At 47.7% G+C, this 21,542-nt stretch overlaps 1 protein-coding gene across 5 annotated transcripts in view; it reads left to right on the top strand.

Moving 5' to 3' along the window:
- The window catches only part of LOC125460592 (cyclin-dependent kinase 17-like), a 142,095-nt gene that overhangs the window by 45,696 nt on the left and 74,857 nt on the right, over nt 1-21,542 (top strand). For all 5 annotated transcript variants that reach the window (XM_048548220.2, XM_048548219.2, XM_048548222.2 and 2 more), the window contains exons 3-6: nt 9,039-9,172; nt 14,680-14,805; nt 18,821-18,877; nt 19,911-20,025. In XM_048548220.2, coding sequence (XP_048404177.1) covers nt 9,039-9,172; nt 14,680-14,805; nt 18,821-18,877; nt 19,911-20,025 — 432 coding nt within the window. The remainder of the gene's footprint in view (nt 1-9,038; nt 9,173-14,679; nt 14,806-18,820; nt 18,878-19,910; nt 20,026-21,542) is intronic.

The following is a 21,542-nucleotide window of genomic DNA, read 5'->3' on the forward strand; positions in this document are numbered from 1 at the left end:
CCTTCAAGGTTCATACAGTAATAGCATCAGAGAGAAACGTACAGCACAGAAGCAGACCATTCGATCCAACTTGTCCATGCTGACCAGATATCCTAAATAAATGTAGTCCCATTTGCCAGCATTTGGCCCATATCCCTCTAAACCCTGCCTATTCATACAACCCATCCAGATGCCTTTTAAACATTGTAATTGTACCAGCCTCCACCACTTCCTCTGGCATCTCATTCCACATGTGCACCACCGTCTACATGAAAGCGTTGCCCCTAGGTCCCTTTTAAATCTTCCTCCCCAATACCTAACCTTAAACCTATGCTCCTTAGGTTTGGACTCCCTTACCCTGGAGAAAAGACCTTAACTATTTATCCTATCATGCTCCTCATGATTTTGTAAACCTCTACAAAATCACATCTTGGCCTCTGATGCTCCAAGACAATACAGCCTTTCCGTATAGCTCAAACCCTCCGACCCCGGCAACGTCCCTGTAAATCCTTTCAAGTTTCCCAACATCCTTCCTCTAACAGGGAGAACAGAATTGAGCGCAGTATGCATTGTGCCAAAAAACAGAGACACTTCACCCAAGTGTATCAAACTCAGTTGTCATTCCTTATGCTCATGACACACACCCCTGCCCTGCCACATCGCCATTCACAGAGCTATAGAGTCATACAGCACAAAAACAGACTATTCAGCCCAACTCATCCGCGTCTATAAGGCATCCCAATCTGATCGAGTTCCATTTGCCAGCATCTGTCCCCTGTCCCTCTAATTCCTTCCTAATCATATACCCATCCAGATGCCTTTTAAATGTTGTAACTGTACCTGCCTCCACTGCTTCCTCTGGCAGTGCATTCCATATGCGGACCACCCTCTGTGTGAAAAAGTTACCCATCAGATCCTTTTTAAATCTTTCCCCTTCCACATAAAACCTATGCCAACTGCACCCCCCTACAACTAGTTTTGGACACCCCCCATCCTACGCAAGCTGATACCTTGCGCAGATTCATATTCCCATGGATGACAACCAGAGAAACAAGGAACAAGAGTGGACCACTTTGGCCCAGCCTGTCTCTGCTTCCCTAACCTGTTCTTCCTCTCACCCATCCCTTCCTCCCACCCCAAGCTGCACCTCCACTTCCTACCTACTACCTCATCCCACCTCCTTGACCTGTCCATCTTCCCTGGACTGACCTATCCCCACGCTACCTCCCCACCTATACTCTCCTCTCCACCTATCTTCTCCTCTATCCATCTTCGGTCTGCCTTCCCTTCTCTCCCTATTTATTCCAGTTCCCTCTCCCCACCCCCCTCTCTGATGAAGGGTCTAGGCCCGAAACGTCAGCTTTTGTGCTCCTGAGATGCTGCTTGGCCTGCTGTGTTCATCCAGCTTCACACTTTATTATCTTGGATTCTCCAGCATCTGCAGTTCCCATTATTACTTATACATGATTTGATGGGTGTTTTTGCAATAGGAAGGCTCTTCCCAATGATGTGTCCTGTGTCGTGATCGTGGACGTCTATTCAAAGTGAGTGGACGTGCATAGAGTTCATTCTTCAAACTCAGGGAAGGCCATTGAAAAGCAGCAAGCATTGTTCAAGATACCAGGATTCCCTGATTGGCCAGGTTAACAACCCCAGCCAAGAATGATACAGTTGATAGGATGCACCTCCCCTTGTCCAATCACTATATCCGGCAAACGTACGGCAGATGCAGTATAAAGTGGATAGAATCATGCACTACGAAAGGAGCCCTTCAGTCCATCGAGACTGCACTAACATCCCCAAATCTCTCCAAGTCCACTTTCCCAAACTCGGCCCATAACCTTGAATGTTAAGGGACTTCAAGAGCTCATCCCAGTACTTTTTAAAGGCTGTGATGTTTCCTGCTTCAACTACGCTCCCAGGCAGGGCATTCCAGATGACCCCCTCCCCCGCGCCCACCCCCACCCCCCACCCATCCCCGAACCCTCTGGACAAAAAGCTTTTCTCCTCAAATCCCCTCTGTACCTCCTGCCTGTCAATTTAAAATTATGCCCTCTTATCATTCACCCTTCAACTAAGGGGAACTATTCTATTCACGCAGTCCACCTCCTTGACCTGTCCGTCTTCCCTGGACTGACCTATTCCCTCCCTACCTCCCCACCTATACTCTCCTCTCCACCTATCTTCTTTTCTCTCCATTTTCGGTCCGCCTCCCCCTCTCTCCCTATTTATTCCAGAACCCTCACCCCATCCCCCTCTCTGATGAAGGGTCTCGGCCCGAAACGTCAGCTTTTGTGCTCCTGAGATGCTGCTTGGCCTGCTGTGTTCATCCAGCTTCACATTTATTATCTTGGATTCTCCAGCATCTGCAGTTCCCATTATCTCTGATTGTACGCTATAACTTCTTAGCCAAGATCATTTCTAACAATTCTACCAGTCTTATCCTTTGATTTGATTTATTGTTGTCACGCATGCTGCGATACAGTGAAAAAATGTGTTGTTTTGTGTGCTGTACAGGCAGATTGTTCCAAAGTATATTGGGGTAGCAGAACAGATGCAGAATACGGTGTTATAGCCACAGAGAAGGTGCAAAAAGAGAGAGAGAGATCAACAGTAACATTTGAGAAGTCTGTTCTAAAGTCTGGTAACAGGGGTGAAAGAGGCTGCTTTTGAATTTGTTTGTACGTGTATTCAAACTGTTTTATCTTCTGCCCAATGGATGAGGATGTAAGAGTGTAGAACTGGGTGAGAAGAGTCTTTGATTATGTTGGTTGCCTTTCCGAGTGAGAAGTAAAGACGGAGTCTGTGGAAGGAAGGCTAGTTTTTTAATGATGGACTGGGCTGTGTTCATGAGTCTCTATAGTTTAAGGTCTTGGGAAGAGCAGTTGCCACACTGTTGTGATGTGTCCAGGTAGGATGTTTTCTATCATGTGTCTGTAAAAATTAGGAGTCCACCCATCTCCCTTTCCTCATGGCCTATCTTTTTCAAAATATTAAATAATAAATGACAGGAATTCTGCTCTGATTGAAAGGAAAGACGGAAAGTGCTGCAAGGGATAGAGGAAGCACAAAAGATTGGAAACATTGCAGAAATCAACAAAAGGATGATCAAGCATTTAGGAAGAATGAGAAAATAGAATATAAGATAATATGATATAAACATACAATACAATAGAGTATAATATGTAATACAAGAATTCAAAAACAGACACTAAGCCTCTCGCAATCCATGTTTTGTAACTCCAACAGCAATATATGATGTTAGTTATCCCACAGTTGGAGTACTGTGCGCAACTGTGGTTACTACACTGGAGGAAGGATGTGATTGCACTTGGGGGGTGCAGTGATGATTCACCAGGGAATGGAGTCCACATGAAGAGTGGGTGTATAAGCTCAGAGGTAACACAGTATGGAGCTGGAGGAACTTAGTAGGCCTGGCAGTATCAGAGGAGGAGGAAAGTTGAAGTTTCAGGTTGAGACCCCTCTTCAACTTACCTGCTCCACTGATGCAGCCTGGCCTGCTGTGCTCCTCCAGTTCCACACTGTGCTATCTCTGCCTCCAGCATCGGCAGTTCTTGCTATCTCTGAGTAATGTACAAGCTTGGGTTGTTTCCTTCACAGAGGGCTGAGGGAGGTCCAGAATGAAGTGTACAGTTTTAAAAGGCAGATTTAGGTTAGAAGGGGAGGAAAGCTCCCCCTTATCAGAGGGACATAGATTTAAGGTAATGGGTGGGACGTTTAGAGGAGATGTGAGGAAAAACCCAAAGGGTGGTGGGAATCTGGAACTCATTGCCCGTCAGTGTGGTAGAGGCAAAACCCTCATAACATTGAAGAAGTATTTAGATGTTCACTTGTAATACCAAGGCATACAGGGCAGTGGGCCAAGTGCTGGAGAATGGGATTCGAATAAGTAGATATATGATGACCAGTAAGGAGACAATGGGCCAAAAGGCCTGTTTGTGTGCTGTTTTTAAAAAAAACTCTGTGCACCCTCCTGCAAAAATTCCATCCCCTATTCCCAATTCCTCCACCTCTGCCGCATCTGCCCCTACGATGAGGCATTCCAATCCCGCATATCCCAGATGTCCACATTCTTGAAGGACCGCAAATTTCCCCCTGCAGTGGTCGAGTACGCCTTTGACCGCATCTCCCGCATTTCCCGCATTACATCCCCCACACCCTGCCCCCACCACAACTGCCCCAAGAGAATCTCCCTTGTTCTCACACACCACCCCACCAACCTCCGGATACAACGCATCATCGTCCAACGCTTCCGCCATCTACAATCCAACCCCACCACCCAAAACATTTTTCCATCCCCACCCTTGTCTGCCTTCCGGAGAGACCACTCTCTCCATGACTCCTTTGTCAGCTCCACACTGCCCTCCAACCCCACCACACCCGGCACCTTCCCCTGCAACTGCAGGAAGTGCTACACTTGCCCCCACACCTCTTCCCTCACCTCCATCCCATGCCTCAAGATGACTTTCCATATTAAGCAGATGTTCACCTGCACATCTGCCAATGTGGTATACTGTATCCATTGTACCCGGTGTGGCTTCTTCTACATTGGGGAAACCAAGCGGAGGCTTGGGGACAGCTTTGCAGAACACCTCCGCTTGGTTCGTAATAAACAACTTCACCTCCCAGTCGCGAACCATTTTAACTCCCCCTCCCATTCTTTAGATGACATGTCCATTGTGGGCCTCCTGCAGTGCCACAATGATGCCACCCAGAGGTTGCAGGAACAGCAACTCATATTCTGCTTGGGAAACCCCAATGGTATCAATGTGGACTTCACAAGCTTCAAAATCTCCCCTCCCCCACTGCATCCCAAAACCAGCCCAGTTCTTCCCCTCCCCCCACTGCATCCCAAAACCAGCCCAGCTCGTCCCCTCCACCCACTGCATCCCAAAACCAGCCCAGTCTGTCTCCGCCTCCCTAACCTGTTCTTCCTCTCATCCATCCCTTCCTCCCACCTCAAGCCGCACCTCCATTTCCGACCTACTAGCCTCATCCCGCCTTCTTGACCTGTCCGTCTTCCCTGGACTGACCTATCCCCTCCCTACCTCCCCACCTATATGCTCCTCTCCACCTATCTTCTTTTCTCTCCATCTTCGGTCCACCTCCCCCTCTCTCCCTATTTATTCCAGAACCCTCTCCCCATCCCCCTCTCTGATGAAGGGTCTAGGCCCGAAACATCAGCTTTTGTGCTCCTGAGATGCTGCTTGGCCTGCTGTGTTCATCCAGCTTCAAACTTTATTATCTTGGATTCTCCAGCATCTGCAGTTCCCATTATCTCTGTGACTATGACCTGGATGGAGGGACCCACTGTTTTGTAGGTAAAGTCATTGATGTGATGAAGATAGACAGGAAAGCATGGTATGTGGATGATACTAAGAGGGTGCAAAAGGTTAGTGACTTTAAAAAAAGGGAGGTACAGTATAATGTGGAAAATTGTGAACTTTCCCCTTTGGAAAGTAGAATAGAAAATCAGAATATTTATTTGAATGGAGGGAGACTGTAGAATGCTGCAGCGCAGAGAGATCTGAGTGGCCTTGTACAAGGGTTGTCTGAAGTTAGCACACAGGCACGGGAATTAATTAGGAAGGCAAATGTAACACTGTAAGCAGGATGGAGTCTAAAAGATCTTGTTACAATTGTACAAGGGCAATGGCAGGCCCACAGCTGGGTTAAGTACTGTGTGTTCTTTCGAAGTCTCTATTTGAGGGAGTTTCACCTGCATTGGAAGCAGTTCAGAGCAGCTTCGCTTGACTGATCCAAGGGATGAAAGGGTCTTATTTTGAAGTTTCTCATTGGAGTTCAGAAGAATGAGAGGTGATTGTATTGGAATAGACAAGATCCTGAGAGAATTTGACATGGTAATATGGTAAAAGGAGGTCTCCCCTTGCACACAGATGGGAACTAGGGGATACGTAGAAACACGGAAAATAAGAACAGGAGGAGGCCATTTGGCTCTTCGAGCATGCTGTACTATTCATCACAATCATGACTGATCATCTGACTCAGTAGCCTAATCCTGCTTTCTCCCCATAACGTTTGATCCCATTTACCCCAAGTGCTATATCTAGTCGCCTTTTGAATACATTCAAAGTTTTGGCATCCACTACTTCCTGTGGTAACAGGAATTCCACAGGCTCACTATTTTTCACTTTCATCCTAAATGGTCTACCCCGAATCCTTGTATTCTGGCCCCTGGTTCTGGACAAACCCACCATCGGGAACATCCTACCTGCATCTACCTTGTCCATTCCTGTTGGAACTTTATAAGTGTCAATGAGATACCCCCTCGTTCTTCTGAACTCTAGCAAAAACAATCCCAACCTAGTCAATCCCTCCTCATATTATCAGACTTGCCATCCTGGGATCAGCCTGGTAAATCTTTGCTGCACTACCTCGAGAGCAAGAGCATTCTTCCTCAGAAAAGGATACCAAAACTGCACACAATATTTCAGACTTGTAGTTTAAAAACAGGAGAGCAAGGTTTTAAGCTAGAAGAGAGGAAGGGTGTCTTGTCTCCAAAGGCCATTAATATTTGGGAGTTGTTTCCTGAGAGGGCAGTGGAGGTTGAATACTGAGAAAGGCAGATTATCAATTGATAAGGGAGTTGAGAGGTTATGAGGGGAAAACAGTCAGGAGACTGGAATTCAGATCAGCTGTGATCATATTGAGTGTGGGAGCAAGCTAGATGGGGCTCAGGCCTGCTTCTGATTCTCACGCTGTCAATTTGAAATCCTGTAGCATCCCTATTCACCATTCACAATTGGGTCTTGGTACATTGGAAAGAGCATAAGAAATAGGAACAGCCCCTCAAGCCTGCTCCAAGATTCAAAAGGATCATGGCTGATCATGTCCACCTTCCTGCCCTTTCCCCGTAACTCTCGAGCCCCTGGCTGATCAAGAATCTATCAATCTCAGCCTTACATAGACACAAGGATTCTGCCCCCACAGCTCTCTGTGGTTAGGAGTTACAAAGACTCTCAATCTTCTCAGTGAAGAAATTCCTCCCCATCTCAGTCTTGAATCGGTGCCCCTTTGTTCTGAGACTGTGCCCTCTGCTCCTAGATTTTCCCAGTGGGGTTAAACATTCCCCCAAACATTTACCCTGTCAAACCCCTTCAGAATCCTGTATGTTTCAATGAGATTACCTCTCATTCTTCTAAACTCCAGCGAGTAGAGTCCCAGCATGTTTAGCCTTTGCTCATAAGACAAACCCTTATACTAGGGATCATTCAAATGAACCTTCTCTGTGCTGTCTGCAATGAAATAACATTCTTCCTTCAATAAAGGGTCCAAAACTGCTGACAGTGCTCTAGATGTGGTATCACCAGCACCTCACAATAAGACTTCCTTATTCTTATACCCCAACCCCTGTTAACATAAGGGCAAACGTTCTGTTGGACTTCTTGATTACCTACTGCATTCTGTATGTCAGCTTTCTGTGTTTTGTGCTTGGGTAACGCTGAGCCTGTTTGTGTGGCAGCTTTCTGCAGCTTTCCTCCACTTGAATAATTCACTGGTCTTTCATTCTCCCTTCCAAAATGAACAGCTTCGTGTTTTCCTCCATTATACTCCACGCGCCAATTTTTTTACCCACTGACTTGGGCTGTCATTGTGCCTGTGTAAGCTGTTTCTAGTCCCCTCGCAGCCAGTTTCTCCACCTCTTGCAGTGTCATCGGCAAATTCATCTGCAGCATATTCACTTCCTCCCTCTAAGACATCCATGTGTATTGTAAACAGTTGTGTTTCCAGCACTGATGCCTGTGGAACCTCATTGGTGACAGGTTGCCAATCTGCGGAGGAGAGTAGAGAGCAGGCCATGACCATCCTGGTACAGGCCAGACCCACCCCCCCAACCCCCACCCCAGTTCTGAGGAACCTGTGATGTAAGCCCCTATTGATGGCGATGCCAACTTCCTTGGCTAGCACTGACAGTTCAGAGTGATATTCTGATGGTGTAGGGTGCCAGGAGGGAATGAATGTGGTATATGTGGTCTGCATCACTGCCACCCCACTTTGCCTTAAGTGTGTTGTCATTTCCAGCAGCCCCTTTGCATCCCATCATACAACCCATACTGACATAATACAGCCTGCGACCGTGCCTTCTGAGCACCTCAAAGCCTACATTAAACTCCAGATGGCCATATTCCCCCTTTGCCTGCATCAATAGAAATCTGAATATTTTGGGGGCACATTTCCTCAGGCTGGGTTGGGAGCTAACACTGGAGATTGGTCTGGTGTTAACACCAACAGACACGTCATGTTGTGGAGAGGTTGGTGTTTTACAGCTCATTCACACTGTTAGGCTCACTCATGTTCTATCTCTCTATCTCTCTCTATCTCTATCTGTCTCTCCGTAATCTGTCTCTCCATCTCTCCATCTCTCCCTATCTATCTGTCTCTATCTCTCTCTCTGTGAGGCCTTGTATTGATTTCATAGGGTAATACAGCTCAGAAGCAGGCCCTTTGGCCCAACTCATCCATACCGACCAATTTCCCCAAACTAAATTAGTCCCTTTTACCTTTATTAAACCTTTCCTATATGTGTTCCTGTCCAAACATCTTTTTAAATGTTGTAACTGTATCTGCCTCTACCACTTCCTCTGGCAGCTGATACCATATATGAACCACTTCTGTGTGAAAAACTTGCCCCTCAGGCCCCTTTTAAATGTTTTCCCTCTCACCTTAGCCCAATAGTTTTGGACTCCCCTACCCTAGAAAAAAGACCTTTGCTATTCTCCTGATCTATGCCCCTCCTGATTTTATAAACCTCTATAATATCACCCTCAGCCTCCTACACTCCAGAGGAAAAAGTCTCAACCTATCCGGCCTTTCCTTAAAACTTAGTAACGTCCTTGTAAATTTTTTTCTGGACCCTCTCCAGTTTAACAATACCCTTCCTATAACTGAACTGTACACAGTACTCCAACAGTTGGCCTCACCAACATCCTGTACAACCTCAACATGACATCGCAATCTCTACACTCGCAGGTCTAAGTGATCTCAGAACAACTCATTGGGTTTGATCATTCCTGCAGGTATCGTCCATGAGACTGTGAAGATGGGTTCGGACAGTGAGAGTGACCAGATCTCTAGCACGTCCTTGGACGTGGTCCATTCACCTGCTGGGGTGCGATTGAGAGCTCGCCATCACCAACGCATTTCCACAGAGGTACCTCCTCCTTCACCAGCTCTGGAAGATTGCAATGGAGAAAGGGATTGTTTAGCCCATTGTGTCTGTGTGGACTAGCTGCCCATTCTAACCCCCACCTTCCAGCACCTGGTCCACTGCTTTCAGCATCCGATTGGATAGATCCAGATTGCTTTCCAAGATAGACCACCTCAATGACCAGACCCGGCAGTGAATTCCAGGAAACAACTGGAAATCGGAAAACGGAATTGCTGGAAAAACTCAGCAGGTCTGGCAGCAACTGTGGAAAGAGAGAAAGCAGAATTAATGTTTTGGGTCCAGTGATCCTCTTCAGGACACTGAAGGAAGGGTCACTGGACCTGAAACATTCCCTCTGCCTTTTTTCTCCACAGATGCTGCCAGACCTGCTGAGTTTCTCCAGCGATTCCTGTTTTTGTCAGCCAATTCCAGAGACCCACCACCTCTGACGGTGCCCTACTTTTCATCCTTTACACCCCCCCCTCGATCCCACCTATCAATCTGTGTCCCCCGCCTCACATAACTTGACCTCTTCACCAGTTCCTCATTATTTTGTACCTCTCAATTAAGTCACCCCTCAGCCTTCTCTGTTTTGAGCAAAAACTACCATAGCCTGTCCAATCTCTCCTCATAGTTGCAATTTTCATGCTACAACATCGTTGTCAATCACCTCTGCACTCTGTCTCAAGCAATTCTGTTTTCCTCTGGTGAACACAACTGCACACACATCTCCAGCTGTAGCCTAATCAGTGCCTTACTTTGTTCCAGGATTACACCATGCTCTTAGACTGAACCCTTCTCCCATTGAGGTAAACCTGCCTTTACCACCTTATCCATCTATTGTACCCCTCTTCAGGGATCTGGGTACTCCGAGGTTTATCACATCCTCTACCTCTCTTAGTACCCCTCATTAATTATGGATTCCCTTTGCTCTGTCCAACTGCACAACCTGCACTTCTCTGGATTGAATTCCAATTGCCCCTTTTCCGCCCACTCAGCCAAAATGTTGATATTCACCCGTGCTGGGACAGTGATTCCTGGCCACATTTTGTGCTTTCTGTCAACCTCCCAATCATTGCCTCCCACATCTCAATCTAAATTATCGCTATGTGTCTCAGACAGCCGGGGACCCCAGACCGAGTCCTGTAGAACACCCGGTTGAAACTGCTTACCATTTACAAAGAAAAAACATCCTTCGACCCTTACCTGCAACATTTAATCCTACCCCTCAGTATAATCCAATAGCCTGCCCCCGCTGAAACTAACTGTCCTAAAAGTTATTTGATCTCTCTTGACCCACCCTTTTTGAATAACAGTACAACGTTCGCAGATCTCCACTCCTCTGTTACCTTGCCTGTGGCTAGTGAGGATTGGAAAATGATCCTAACCTGTTACTTCCTATCTGGCTTTCTTTAAAGTTATGGATCCTAAGTGATTTGGCCAGCCCCTTCAGTACTACCCTTCTTACTAACCCTATTTAATCTATCATTTGGCATCCCCCTTTCTTTAAAAGTTTTGCATCTTCCCACTCCTTTGACCATGAGACTGTAAGAAACGGGAACAGGAGTAGGCCATCTGCGCCCTCGAGCCTGTTCCACCATTCAATAGGATCATGTCTGATGTGACGTTCCTCATGTCCTCTTTCCTGCCCTTTCCCCATAACCGTTGATTTCCTGGACTGATCAAGAATCTATCTATTTCAGCCTTCAATATACACAAGGACCCTCCCCCACAGCTCTCTGTGGCCGGAAGTTCTAATTACTTGTAACCCTCCAACAGAAAAAATTCCTCCTCATCCCAGCCTTAAATTTATTCTGAGAATCTGCACCACCACCCCCCCCACTGGCTGTTCATAGAGTCAGACAGCACAGAGACCAGCCCTTCAGCCTAAACAGGTCCATGCCAACCCAAAATGTCTATCCACGTTAACCCCATTTCCCTGCACTTGTCCCATATCCTTCTAAACCTTTCCTATCCATGTATTCATCCGAATGCCTTTTAAATGTTGTTAATGTACTGACCTCAATCACTTCCAGTGGCAGCTCGTTCCATGTGCATACCGTCCTCTGTGTGAAGAAAAATCTTGCCCCTATACTCTCCCATGCGAAGACGGAGTTAAAATACCTTTTAAGAACCCATCCACATTTTCTGCATCCACACACAAATTATCCTGTACATTACTAATAACCCCAACACTTTCCCTAGTCCTCCTCTCAATGTACTGATTAAACATCTTTTTAACCTGCTGATATTTTCTTGTATCTTCTCTTTGCTTTTCTAATTTCATTTTTCACTTCATCCCTGTGCTTTACACACTCCTTTAAACTTCCTGATATTTATATTTTTTGAGACTGTCATAATATTTGCGGCCAGCTTCCTATCCCTGTGCCAGTTTTAGTGGCACTGACAATCTCCCAGCCAGATACTTACCCAAGACCTATTTGGGTACAAGATAATAAACTGTGTGGCTGGATGAACACAGCAGGCCAAGCAGCATCTCAGGAGCACAAAAGCTGACGTTTCGGGCCTGATGAAGGGTCTAGGCCCGAAACGTCAGCTTTTGTGCTCCTGAGATGCTGCTTGGCCTGCTGTGTTCATCCAGCCTCACAGTTTATTATCTTGGATTCTCCAGCATCTGCAGTTCCCATTATCTCTGACCTGTTTGGGTACAGACTGTCCCAACTGTATGGGTCCTGCCTTCCCCAGCACGGCTCCCACTGTGCCAGCAGTCACCACGCTCCCACCCCGTCCCCGACACCAGGTCCCCAGCCACATGTTCCACCACTCAGTCCTCCTGCCCATGTAGCACTGTTGGTTATCCTGACCTATCACAGCTCTGCAGGTCCAGTCTTTCAGTCTCCTGAACCTAGCTCCCTGCAATCTGCCTATGACCCTCCTACAATCTCGTACCAATGTGGAACATCATTTCTTGTCACCTGCCACAGAAAGATGTCTTGCAGCTGCTCAGTGATATCCTTGATTTTGGCAGATTTATGAAACTGAACTAGTCCCGTTTCCCTGTGTTTGCCCCATATCCCTCTAAACCTTAACTATACATTTACCTGTCCAAATGTCCTATAAATGTTGTAACTGCACCTACCTCTACCACGTCCTCTGGCAGCTTGATTGATACATGCACCACCCTCTGTGTGGGAAAAAAAATGCCCCTCAGTTCCCTTTCAAATCTCTCCCCTCTCACCTTAAAATTGTACTCTTTAGCTTTGAACCCTGTAAACGTGAGAAAAAGGCATCTCAACTCCTGTACCTGGTGCTCTGATCAATGAAGGCAAGTGTGCAAAACGCCGCCTTTATCATCCTGCCTACCTGTCACTTTCAAGAAACCATGTACCCAAACCCCTACTTGTCTCTGTTCAGGAACACTCCCCAGGACCCTACCATTAACTGTTTTAAATCCTGCCCTGGTTTGACTTCATAAAATGCAACACCTTGTATTTATCTGAATTAACATCCGTCTGCCATTCCTCCACCCACTGGCCCAGTGAATCAAGATCCCATTGTAATCTTAGGTAACATTCATCACTGTCCCCTATATCACCAACTCTGGTGTCATCCACAAACTTACTAACTGTGCCCCTTATATTCTAATCCAAATTATTTACATAAATGACAAACAACATTGGACCCTGCACCGATCCTTGCAGCACAGCACTAATCGCAGGCCTTCTCCACCACCAGCCTCTGTCTCCTGCCATCAAGCCAATTTTGTATCCAACTGGCTAGCCCTCCCTGGATCTCATGTGTTCTAACCTTTCTAACCATTCGACCACATGGAACCATGTCAAGACCCTTAATAATGTCCACGTAGATAACACCTACCATTCTACTTCCATCTATCCTCTTGGTCATGTCTTCAAAGAAAAAATCAATTTAATTTGTGAGACATGAATTCCTGCTCACAAAGCCACGTAGACCAACCTTAGTCAGTCCTTCCCTTTCCAAATATATGTAGATCTATCTCTCAGAATCCTCTCCACAGACATTAGGTTCACCAGTCAATAGTTCCCTGGCTTAACCTCGCAGCCTTTCATAAATATTGCCACAACGTTACCCACCCTCCAGTGTTTCAGTACCTCAGCGGTGGCTATCAATGGCACAAATATCCCAGCTAGGAGCCCTGCAATTTCTTCTGCGGCTTCCTTTCCTTCATCAGGTCTCAGAGATTTCTCTACCTTTAACACTTCCGGCAGCTCCTTTTCTGTGATGTGTGCTTGGTGTAATAAGAAATGTTTTGTCATTGAAGTTTATTTTGTCGAATGTTGGGAATGGGTATTGTTGCTCCTCGGTTTCTGGATTCCCAGTTTGAATGGGATGACATGGATTTGGTGGGCTGTGTCTCAGGGTGAGAGGGATGAGGGATGCATGCTCTCGGCTCCTGTGGCACTGGGGGATATGGGCAGAGTGACTGTCTGTACTAGGACTACAGCCCAAGATGACGCTTCCTGTCTCCGAGACTCCCATGGGGATCTGTGAGGGGTGCGTTACACTCCATTACCTTGCTCTTCCTAATTTCCCCTCCTCCCCACTCCTCCTCCCTGTCTGAGGAACCGGTCTCCGAGGTCTGGGATTGCTAGGCATTGCATACCAGTCGAGAGGGAGCAGCCCTACAGTGCCAGCTCTTGCTAACTGGTGTCAGTGAAAGGGCACGCTCTTGTTCCTGCTTGCTCTGCCAAGCAAACTCCTCAACCCCAGGCACCCATCTGCTGTACCCTGTCAACTGGGTGCTTGTGGCTGTGTCTCTGGCAGAGCCAACACCTTGAGGCACTTGTAGCCCAGGACGCCCCTCTCCACGCAGACTGGTACTGTTGCCCTCTGATAGGGCTAGCTCAGCCTCAGGCAGGGTTTGAGCATGTGGGCATAGCCTCTGCCTCTACCCACAGGGAAGTGCCTCCCACTGAGTGGGTGTTACCAACCCTCTCCCCTTTGTCTCTGTGCTCCCCCTCCCAATCCTTCTACCTCTTCCTGTCATTCCCATTCCCTCCTTCGATCTCTATCTCTCCATCTCGACTCTCAAGAGTAAACAAAGGATGAGGTTTGTAGAGACCTCCCTATCTTTACTCAGCCATCCCATTCCTGTTAAATCCAACTCCTGGGCAGCAGAGTGCTCCCTGGCATGGGGGGGGGGCAGGGCACAGTGTGCCTGGATGCCAGTCCCTATGGGCAGGGAGCTTTGGCGAGGATGGCATTTGGGAGCAGGCTAATCCTGCTTGTTGAGAAATTGCCCTTTGCCCTTTTCCTCTGGAAGTGACAAGTGCTGCCTTCAGTCTGTCCAGTGTCTTTGACAGAACACAGTGTGCTGGGAGAGTTTATCCAGCACCTATTTGGCCTGGATGGACGGGCTTGACTCTGAGAGTTTGTGGGTTTGGGGCTGAGGGAGGTCAAGGTTGGGGGGGCAGGGGTTGAGGTTCTTTTGTTTCTGTAAAGCTGGTGACTGAATGGTGGATGGCTCTCTTTCCGAGAGAGAATCTAACTGTGTGCTCTCTGCCGGCCAGGATGTGACCAAACGTCTCTCCCTTCCGGCGGATCTCCGCCTCCCAGAGGCTTACCTCGAGAAATTTGCCACAAACAGTGTTCCTTTTGACAAACCCATGAGCCGCCGTCTACGGAGAGCTTCCCTGGTGAGTGCAGCTCGCTGTGATTGGAGAGGGGCCCTGGCTGAATAGGTGAGACTGGGAGAGGGAGAGAGGTATAGCTTGGAGAAGGACAGAATGGCCTGTTAAAGCTGTTCATTTCAATTCAGGGTGTGGGACTGATTGGTTAGATGGGCCTTAGAGTAGACACAGGCCCTGCTCTCTCCGTGTCCCTGTCGTAGTGTATTTATTGCCCAATCTGAAATGGGTGGCTCTCTTGGTCTTCTCAGGTGGTTCAGACTCTGCCGCACTGTTGTGTGGTCTGGAGTCACACACTGTAGATTGGGACAAAGTCAACAGAGCTGACTGTGATCACACTCCCCTCCAGGATTACTTCCCTGACCATTATTCTAGAGCCTGTCAATTCCAGTGACATTACAGACTGCTGTGAGAAGCACATTGTCATGGAGTGGGGTCACACAAAATAGAGATCAAAGTATTTCCAAGTACAAGCTATTGTGTAGCTGCTGTTTGGAATGGGAGTTACTCTGGTGGAAAGCAGCAGTTGTTGGGGAGGGGTTGTGGGTACTGAGCACAGCACAGAGAGAGGAATAATGAACCATCCCTCCCTTTCCAAGGCTGCATGACTGCCACACGCTCACATCACTGCATTGTGAGCTGGTGTTGTTGATTCAAACTGAATGGACAAGCATTGTGTCCTGTCCCAGTGTTGTGTACACACCTGTATTACACAATCACTCGGACCAATAGTGTGTAACCAGTGTCGTGTACTAGTGTCATAACCCCTGCCCCGTCACTACTCCCTACCAGTACACCCTCCCCGCCGCCACAGTGCTCCCCCGCCCACTGCACTCTCCCCTCCACCACAAAACCCTCTCACTACACTCTTCCCTTGCCACTACACCCTCCCCCTGCAACATCCTACCCCACACTACACTGTCCCCTCCATCACCACCCTCCCCTCTGTCACTATGCCTTCCCCCATCACTACGCCCTCCCCTTTGCCAATACACCACAACACCCATCCCACCCTCCCCACCACACGATTCTCTCCGACTACCGTCTCCCTTTCGCCACCAACCTCGCCTCCATCAGTACACTCCCCCCAACTCACTACACTCTCCCCTCCCTACTACGCACTCTACACTGTCATCACACTCCACCTCCGCTATTGCCCTCTCTCCTCCGTCACTGCACTCTCCCCTCTCTCACCACATCCTCCCTCCCTCACTGCACCCCATATCCCTAGTACAACCCCTCACTCACATCCCACCTCAGTACACTCCACCCTCCCTCCCCACCACTGTCTACCTACTCAGCATATTCTGCCCTCCCTCCTAACACCCTTCACTTCCTAGGAGCTCCTAGGACCAGGGGGTTTATTTCAGAGTAAGGAGTCGTTTAAGACAGATACTTGCCTGTATTAGCTGAGGCATAGAGCGGGGAGATGATGATGGAACTGTATAAAATGTTGGTTAGGCTACAGCTAGAGTACTGTGTGCAGTTGCGGAATCCACATTATAGGAGTGATGTGATAGCACTGGAGAGGGTGCAGGGAAGGTTCACCAGGATGTTGCCTGGGCTAGACCGTTTCAGTTGTGGAGAGAGATTAGACAGACTGGAGTTGTTTTCCTTGGAGCAGAGGAGACTGAGATGTACAAAATTATGAAGGGGGGAGATAGAGTGGACAGGAAGAAACCTTTCCCATTGATGGAGCGATCAATGACGCAGGGTCATAGATTTAAGGTAAGGAGTGGGAGGTTTAGAGATGCGAGGAAAAATGTTTTCATCCAGAGGGTGGTGCCTGTAAGAGTGGTAGAGGGAGAGCCCCGCATAACATTGACCTCAGTGTTTAGACGTTCACTGTGATAGCAAGGTATACAGGAATAGGGTGCCAGTGCTGGAGAATGGGATTAGATTAGTTAGGTCATTGTTTTTGACCAGTGTGGATGCGAAGAGCCACTTCCCTCCCCGCCACTGCGCCCTCCCCTCCACTGCACCCTCCCCTCCACCCACTGCGCCCTCCCCTCCACCCACTGCGCCCTCCCCTCCACCCACTGCGCCCTCCCCTCCACTACAAAACCCTCTCACCACACTCTTCCCTTGCCACTACACCCTCCCCCCAACATCCTACCCCCCACTACACTGTCCCCTCCATCACTACCCTCCCCTCTGTCACTATGCCTTCCCCCATCACTACGCCCTCCCCTTTGCCAATACACCACAACACCCATCCCACCCTCCCCACCACACGATTCTCTCCTACTACCGTCTCCCTTTCGCCACTAACCTCGCCTCCATCAGTACACTCCCCCCACCTCAGTGGCTCTTCGCATCCACACCTTTTCTGTGCCTCTATGACTAAGCTATTGCTGACAATACAGTATTTATAACAGTCGTAACTACACTGTTTCTATAGTGCCAATGACTGCTGCATTTATAACACGAAGAGAGAGCTGAAAGCAGCAAACAGTGTGCTATGCAGTGAGTAACAGTGGTACAGCCAGAGATCCAGAATGCAGCAATCTGTCCCCTCTGCCCCAAAATCTGCTGAGTCCACTGGCTATTCAGCGACAGAAGCCATTACAGTTACTACATCCGATTTTGAGTTTGCAGGTTAACCATGTTGTACAGGTAACGGCTGAGTAATCCAGAACCTAGGTTTATAGTCCAGGAAAATGGCTGTAAAGCCCACTTTAGCAGAACAGGCATCTGAATTCAATAAAGATCTACAATAGAAAGCCGGTCTAATAATGACTGCGTAACTATGACCAATTGTTGTTTCAAACCCCATTTGGTTTACTAATTGTTTTCTGGGGAAGGAAACTGCCATCCTTACCTGATCTGGCCAACATGTGACTCCAGACCGACAGCAATGAAGTTGACACTAACGTGCCTTCTGGGCAATTAGGGATGGACAATAAATCCTGCTCTAATCCCATAAACAAGTAGAAGTAAGCACCTGCCTAATTGGAGATTTCTTGTAAACATTCTTTTGTCTTCTCGTTGTTGACTTTATATTTGCGTTGTGTTTTTGTGGACAACATTCTGCTTTTGATGTGTGTGCATGCCTGCGATATAAAACCTGGCCCATGAAGAAAGCAGAGGACAGACAGGTCAATGTGATTGAGACAATAGCAGAACAGGGAATGCCAAGAATATCTCTGAGAGGCAAAGCCCAGGATGCCCAGATCTGGGATTTGGTTCGGGTCCAAAGGACCCCGAGGTCTGGGATTGATGAATGGGCAGTGGGATTGTAGAAAACCAGAAAGTGCTGGAGAAACTCAGCACCTCCAACAAGACCTATGGGGAGAGAAGCAGGGATTTGTCACAGCGGATTGGTTAGTGTGCTAATTGGTCTATTTAATAGGTGTGAGGGTATGTAGAGCAGGTTAGTGAGTGACTGGAGACAGAAAAAAATGTAAGAATGTAGAGGTTGATGAATGAGTAAGTTAGTTCCTGTCTGAGAGTGTCGGGGTGGGGGTGTGCGGAAGGCAGGTTCACTCGAGTGGGATTTGGCTAATTGTCTGTACAGAGCAATGGGGGAGAAATCAGCGAAGTGGTACAAAATGAATTGCTCATTCAGAAAGCCAGCATACACACAGTAGGCCGAGCGGCCCTCCGTACTTTCTGCAGTTTTAAACAGGATAAAGTTAATGGGTTACCTTGCCCAAAATGCATTACCGATATCTCTGGATCTTCAGGGTAACCGGAGATCTTGGGTGGTTTGCTGAGGCTGAAAAGAGCTGCGAAAGGAGGCGGTGAGAGCTGCTGTTTGTGGAACAGACACAAAAACCTGACCAGCTCAGTGTGCGACAGTGAGAAAGACTGCGAGGGAGTATGAGAGAGTGCGAGGGAGAGTGAGATAGCGGGCGAGTGAGTGTGCGCCCGAGTGTGTGCATGTGTGCGAGCGTGAGTCTGGGATTGTCACATTGTGTGCTGGTCATCATTGTTGAATGAGTGTGCACACTGTGCGTGAACGGCATCAAATGTGACTCTTGAAACAAGCAAAAACTGACCTTTGTGTTCTTTCCTTCACCAGTCAGAAATTGGGTTTGGAAAACTGGAAACTTATGTCAAGCTGGATAAACTGGGAGAGGTATGCAAAACCATCACCACCACTATCCCCACCCACACCCCCCCCCCCCCATGTGACTGACTGTCTCTAAGACAGAAATAGACAGGTTTGTGATTGGTAAAGGGATGGAAGGTTATGGGGAGAAGGCAGGAGAATGGGATTGAGGGACACGTCAGCCATAGGGGAGCAGACTCTGTGGCCTCCCTATATCTTTGGGGTCATCCAGTCGGGGTGGGCTGTGATTTTCTCCAATGTTGCTTTTGTTTTTGTCTTCCTTGTTAATTTTGCCTGTTTTTTCAAACAAAGATTTTGTTTGCGGTTGGAATAACTTGTCCCAAAAGGTCAGAAAATGTACATTTAAAAACATTTAACTCAGCCTCCACTTCTTCCCTCCCACGTTACCCTGCCCCTTCTTTTGTCCTCTTAAGATTTTTCGGCTGAATATTGAGTCTGTTGTCTTCGGTCCCTGCTCTGTAGCTCTGTTCCCGAGTTGCCAGCTCTACATATCTCCCTGGTAACTGAGCCAGGCCGACTCCACCCTGGTACTGGAGTGAGTCCTGTGGCTAGTTTCTGACCAGCTTTGCCCCCATCATGCAGATCCACTTGGGTGCTGCTACTTGCCTTTCTCCTGTCTCACTGCTGTGGGAACAGCCTGACAAAGGATGCCGACACGAAACGCCGACTCTCCTGCTTCCTGTGGTGCTGCCTGACGAGCTGCGTTCCTCCAGTCCCGCACTGTAACAGACTGGTTGTGAGCGCAAACTCAGAGCCCAAATTTGAAAATGCCAACCAGCTTTTTTATTTCTGCAAGTGTACTGTCACAATATTCACAGCCTTTTCTTCACCAGCAACACCGTGATACTAGCTGTTAGAGCTCTCAGTAAACTGTCCATCATGGCCCTGTGTAACTTATAGGCCGCGTGTCTTTATTTGATCTGTTTCCACGGCAAAATACCCAGACCATTGAAGCATTTCGTTCTCCCAGTGTGTGGCCAGGCCAGTATAGAACTGTCCACATTGTTTTGTCACGCTCTAACATCTGCCTTGCTTCCAGGGCACATACGCCACAGTGTTCAAGGGCAGGAGTAAGCTGACCGATAATCTGGTCGCACTGAAAGAGATTCGCCTGGAACATGAGGAAGGGGCACCCTGCACAGCCATTCGGGAAGGTATGAGTGCACCCTGAGGAAGATTCTGTTCTTGTTTGTTTCTGTGTCAAGGTGGGCTCCCCATCCTCCTGCTGGATAATAAAACCAATGATGTCTCCTCAACCCAGACCTGTGAGGTGTAACTCTGCCTGATAGGCTTCTGGAAGCATGTATAGATTGGCTCCAGTTGGATCCTCCACTAATTGGCTTTCTGGGACCTTTACTGCCTTCACCCCACCACAGACTGAGTCATACAGAACTGAAACTCCCTTCACCACAACTTGTCCAAGTTTCCCAAATTAATCTAGCCCCATTTACCTGAAGGGTCACCAGACCTGAAACGTTAACTTTTCATTTTGTTCCTTCGCAGATGCTGCCAGACCTGCTTCAGCTTTTCCAGCAACTTCTGGTTTTGTTCCCCATCTGCCTGCATTTGGCCCATATCCCTCTAAACCTTTCCTATTTACGTACTTATCCTGATTTCTTTTAGGCAGTGTAACTGTAGCTGCATCTTCTCGCAGTTCATTCCACAGAGGAACCACCTTCTGTGTGAAAAAAATTACCCCTCGGGTACCTTTTAAATCTTACCCCTCTCACCTAAAACCTATGCCATCTGGTTTTGGAAAAGACCTTGGCTATTCACCTAACCTATGCCCTTCATGATTTTATGAACCCCTATAAGGCCACCCCTCAACCTCCAGCGATAAAAGTCCAAGCCTCTCCTTATAACGCAAACCCCCCCCAGCCCTGGCTAAATCTTTTGTAAACCTTTTCTGAACCCCCTCCAATTTAATAACACCCTTCCTACAGCAGGGTGACCAGAACTGTACACAGTATTCCAAAAGTGGCCTCACTAATATCCTGCAACATGATGTCCGAACTCGTACACTCAATGTTCTGAGCAATGAAGGCTAGCATTCTCTAACTTCAAATAATGTTGGTCTTGTTAATGTTGATCTTGCCTCGCACAGCTCCTGTGCAGTGTAACCAGTATTCCTCATTCTGTCCATGCACTCTATGATCTGTATATCCTCGCTTACTATCACTGCTCACAAACGAAACTTTTCACTGTACTCAGATACACGTGACAATAAATCAAATCAGATATGCATGCTATCCAGACAAATGTAAGTACATCAGCATAATGGAACAGAATGCAAAATATAATGTTGCAGCTGCAGAGAAGGTGCAGAGAGATCAATTGTAATATGAGATGTCCGTTCCTAAGTCTGATAACAGCAGGGAGGAAGCTGTTCTTGAATCTGTTGGCACGCTCTTCCAAATTTTCGTATCATCTGCTCGATGGAACAGGGTGGAAGAGAATATAACTGGAAAGGGAGGAGCCTTTGATTATGTGGGTTGCTTTTCTGAGGCAGTGAGAAATCTAGATAGAGTCAATGGAAGGAAGGCTGGTTTGAGAGATGGACTGGGCTGCATTCACAACTGTGAAATTTCTTGCAGACTTGGGCACGGCACTTGCCATATCATGCCGTGATGCATCTGTATGTTTTCTCTGGGGTCACCTATAAAAATTGCGA

The sequence above is a fragment of the Stegostoma tigrinum genome, chromosome 11, assembly GCF_030684315.1.
Source record: "Stegostoma tigrinum isolate sSteTig4 chromosome 11, sSteTig4.hap1, whole genome shotgun sequence".
Taxonomy (NCBI): domain Eukaryota; kingdom Metazoa; phylum Chordata; class Chondrichthyes; order Orectolobiformes; family Stegostomatidae; genus Stegostoma; species Stegostoma tigrinum.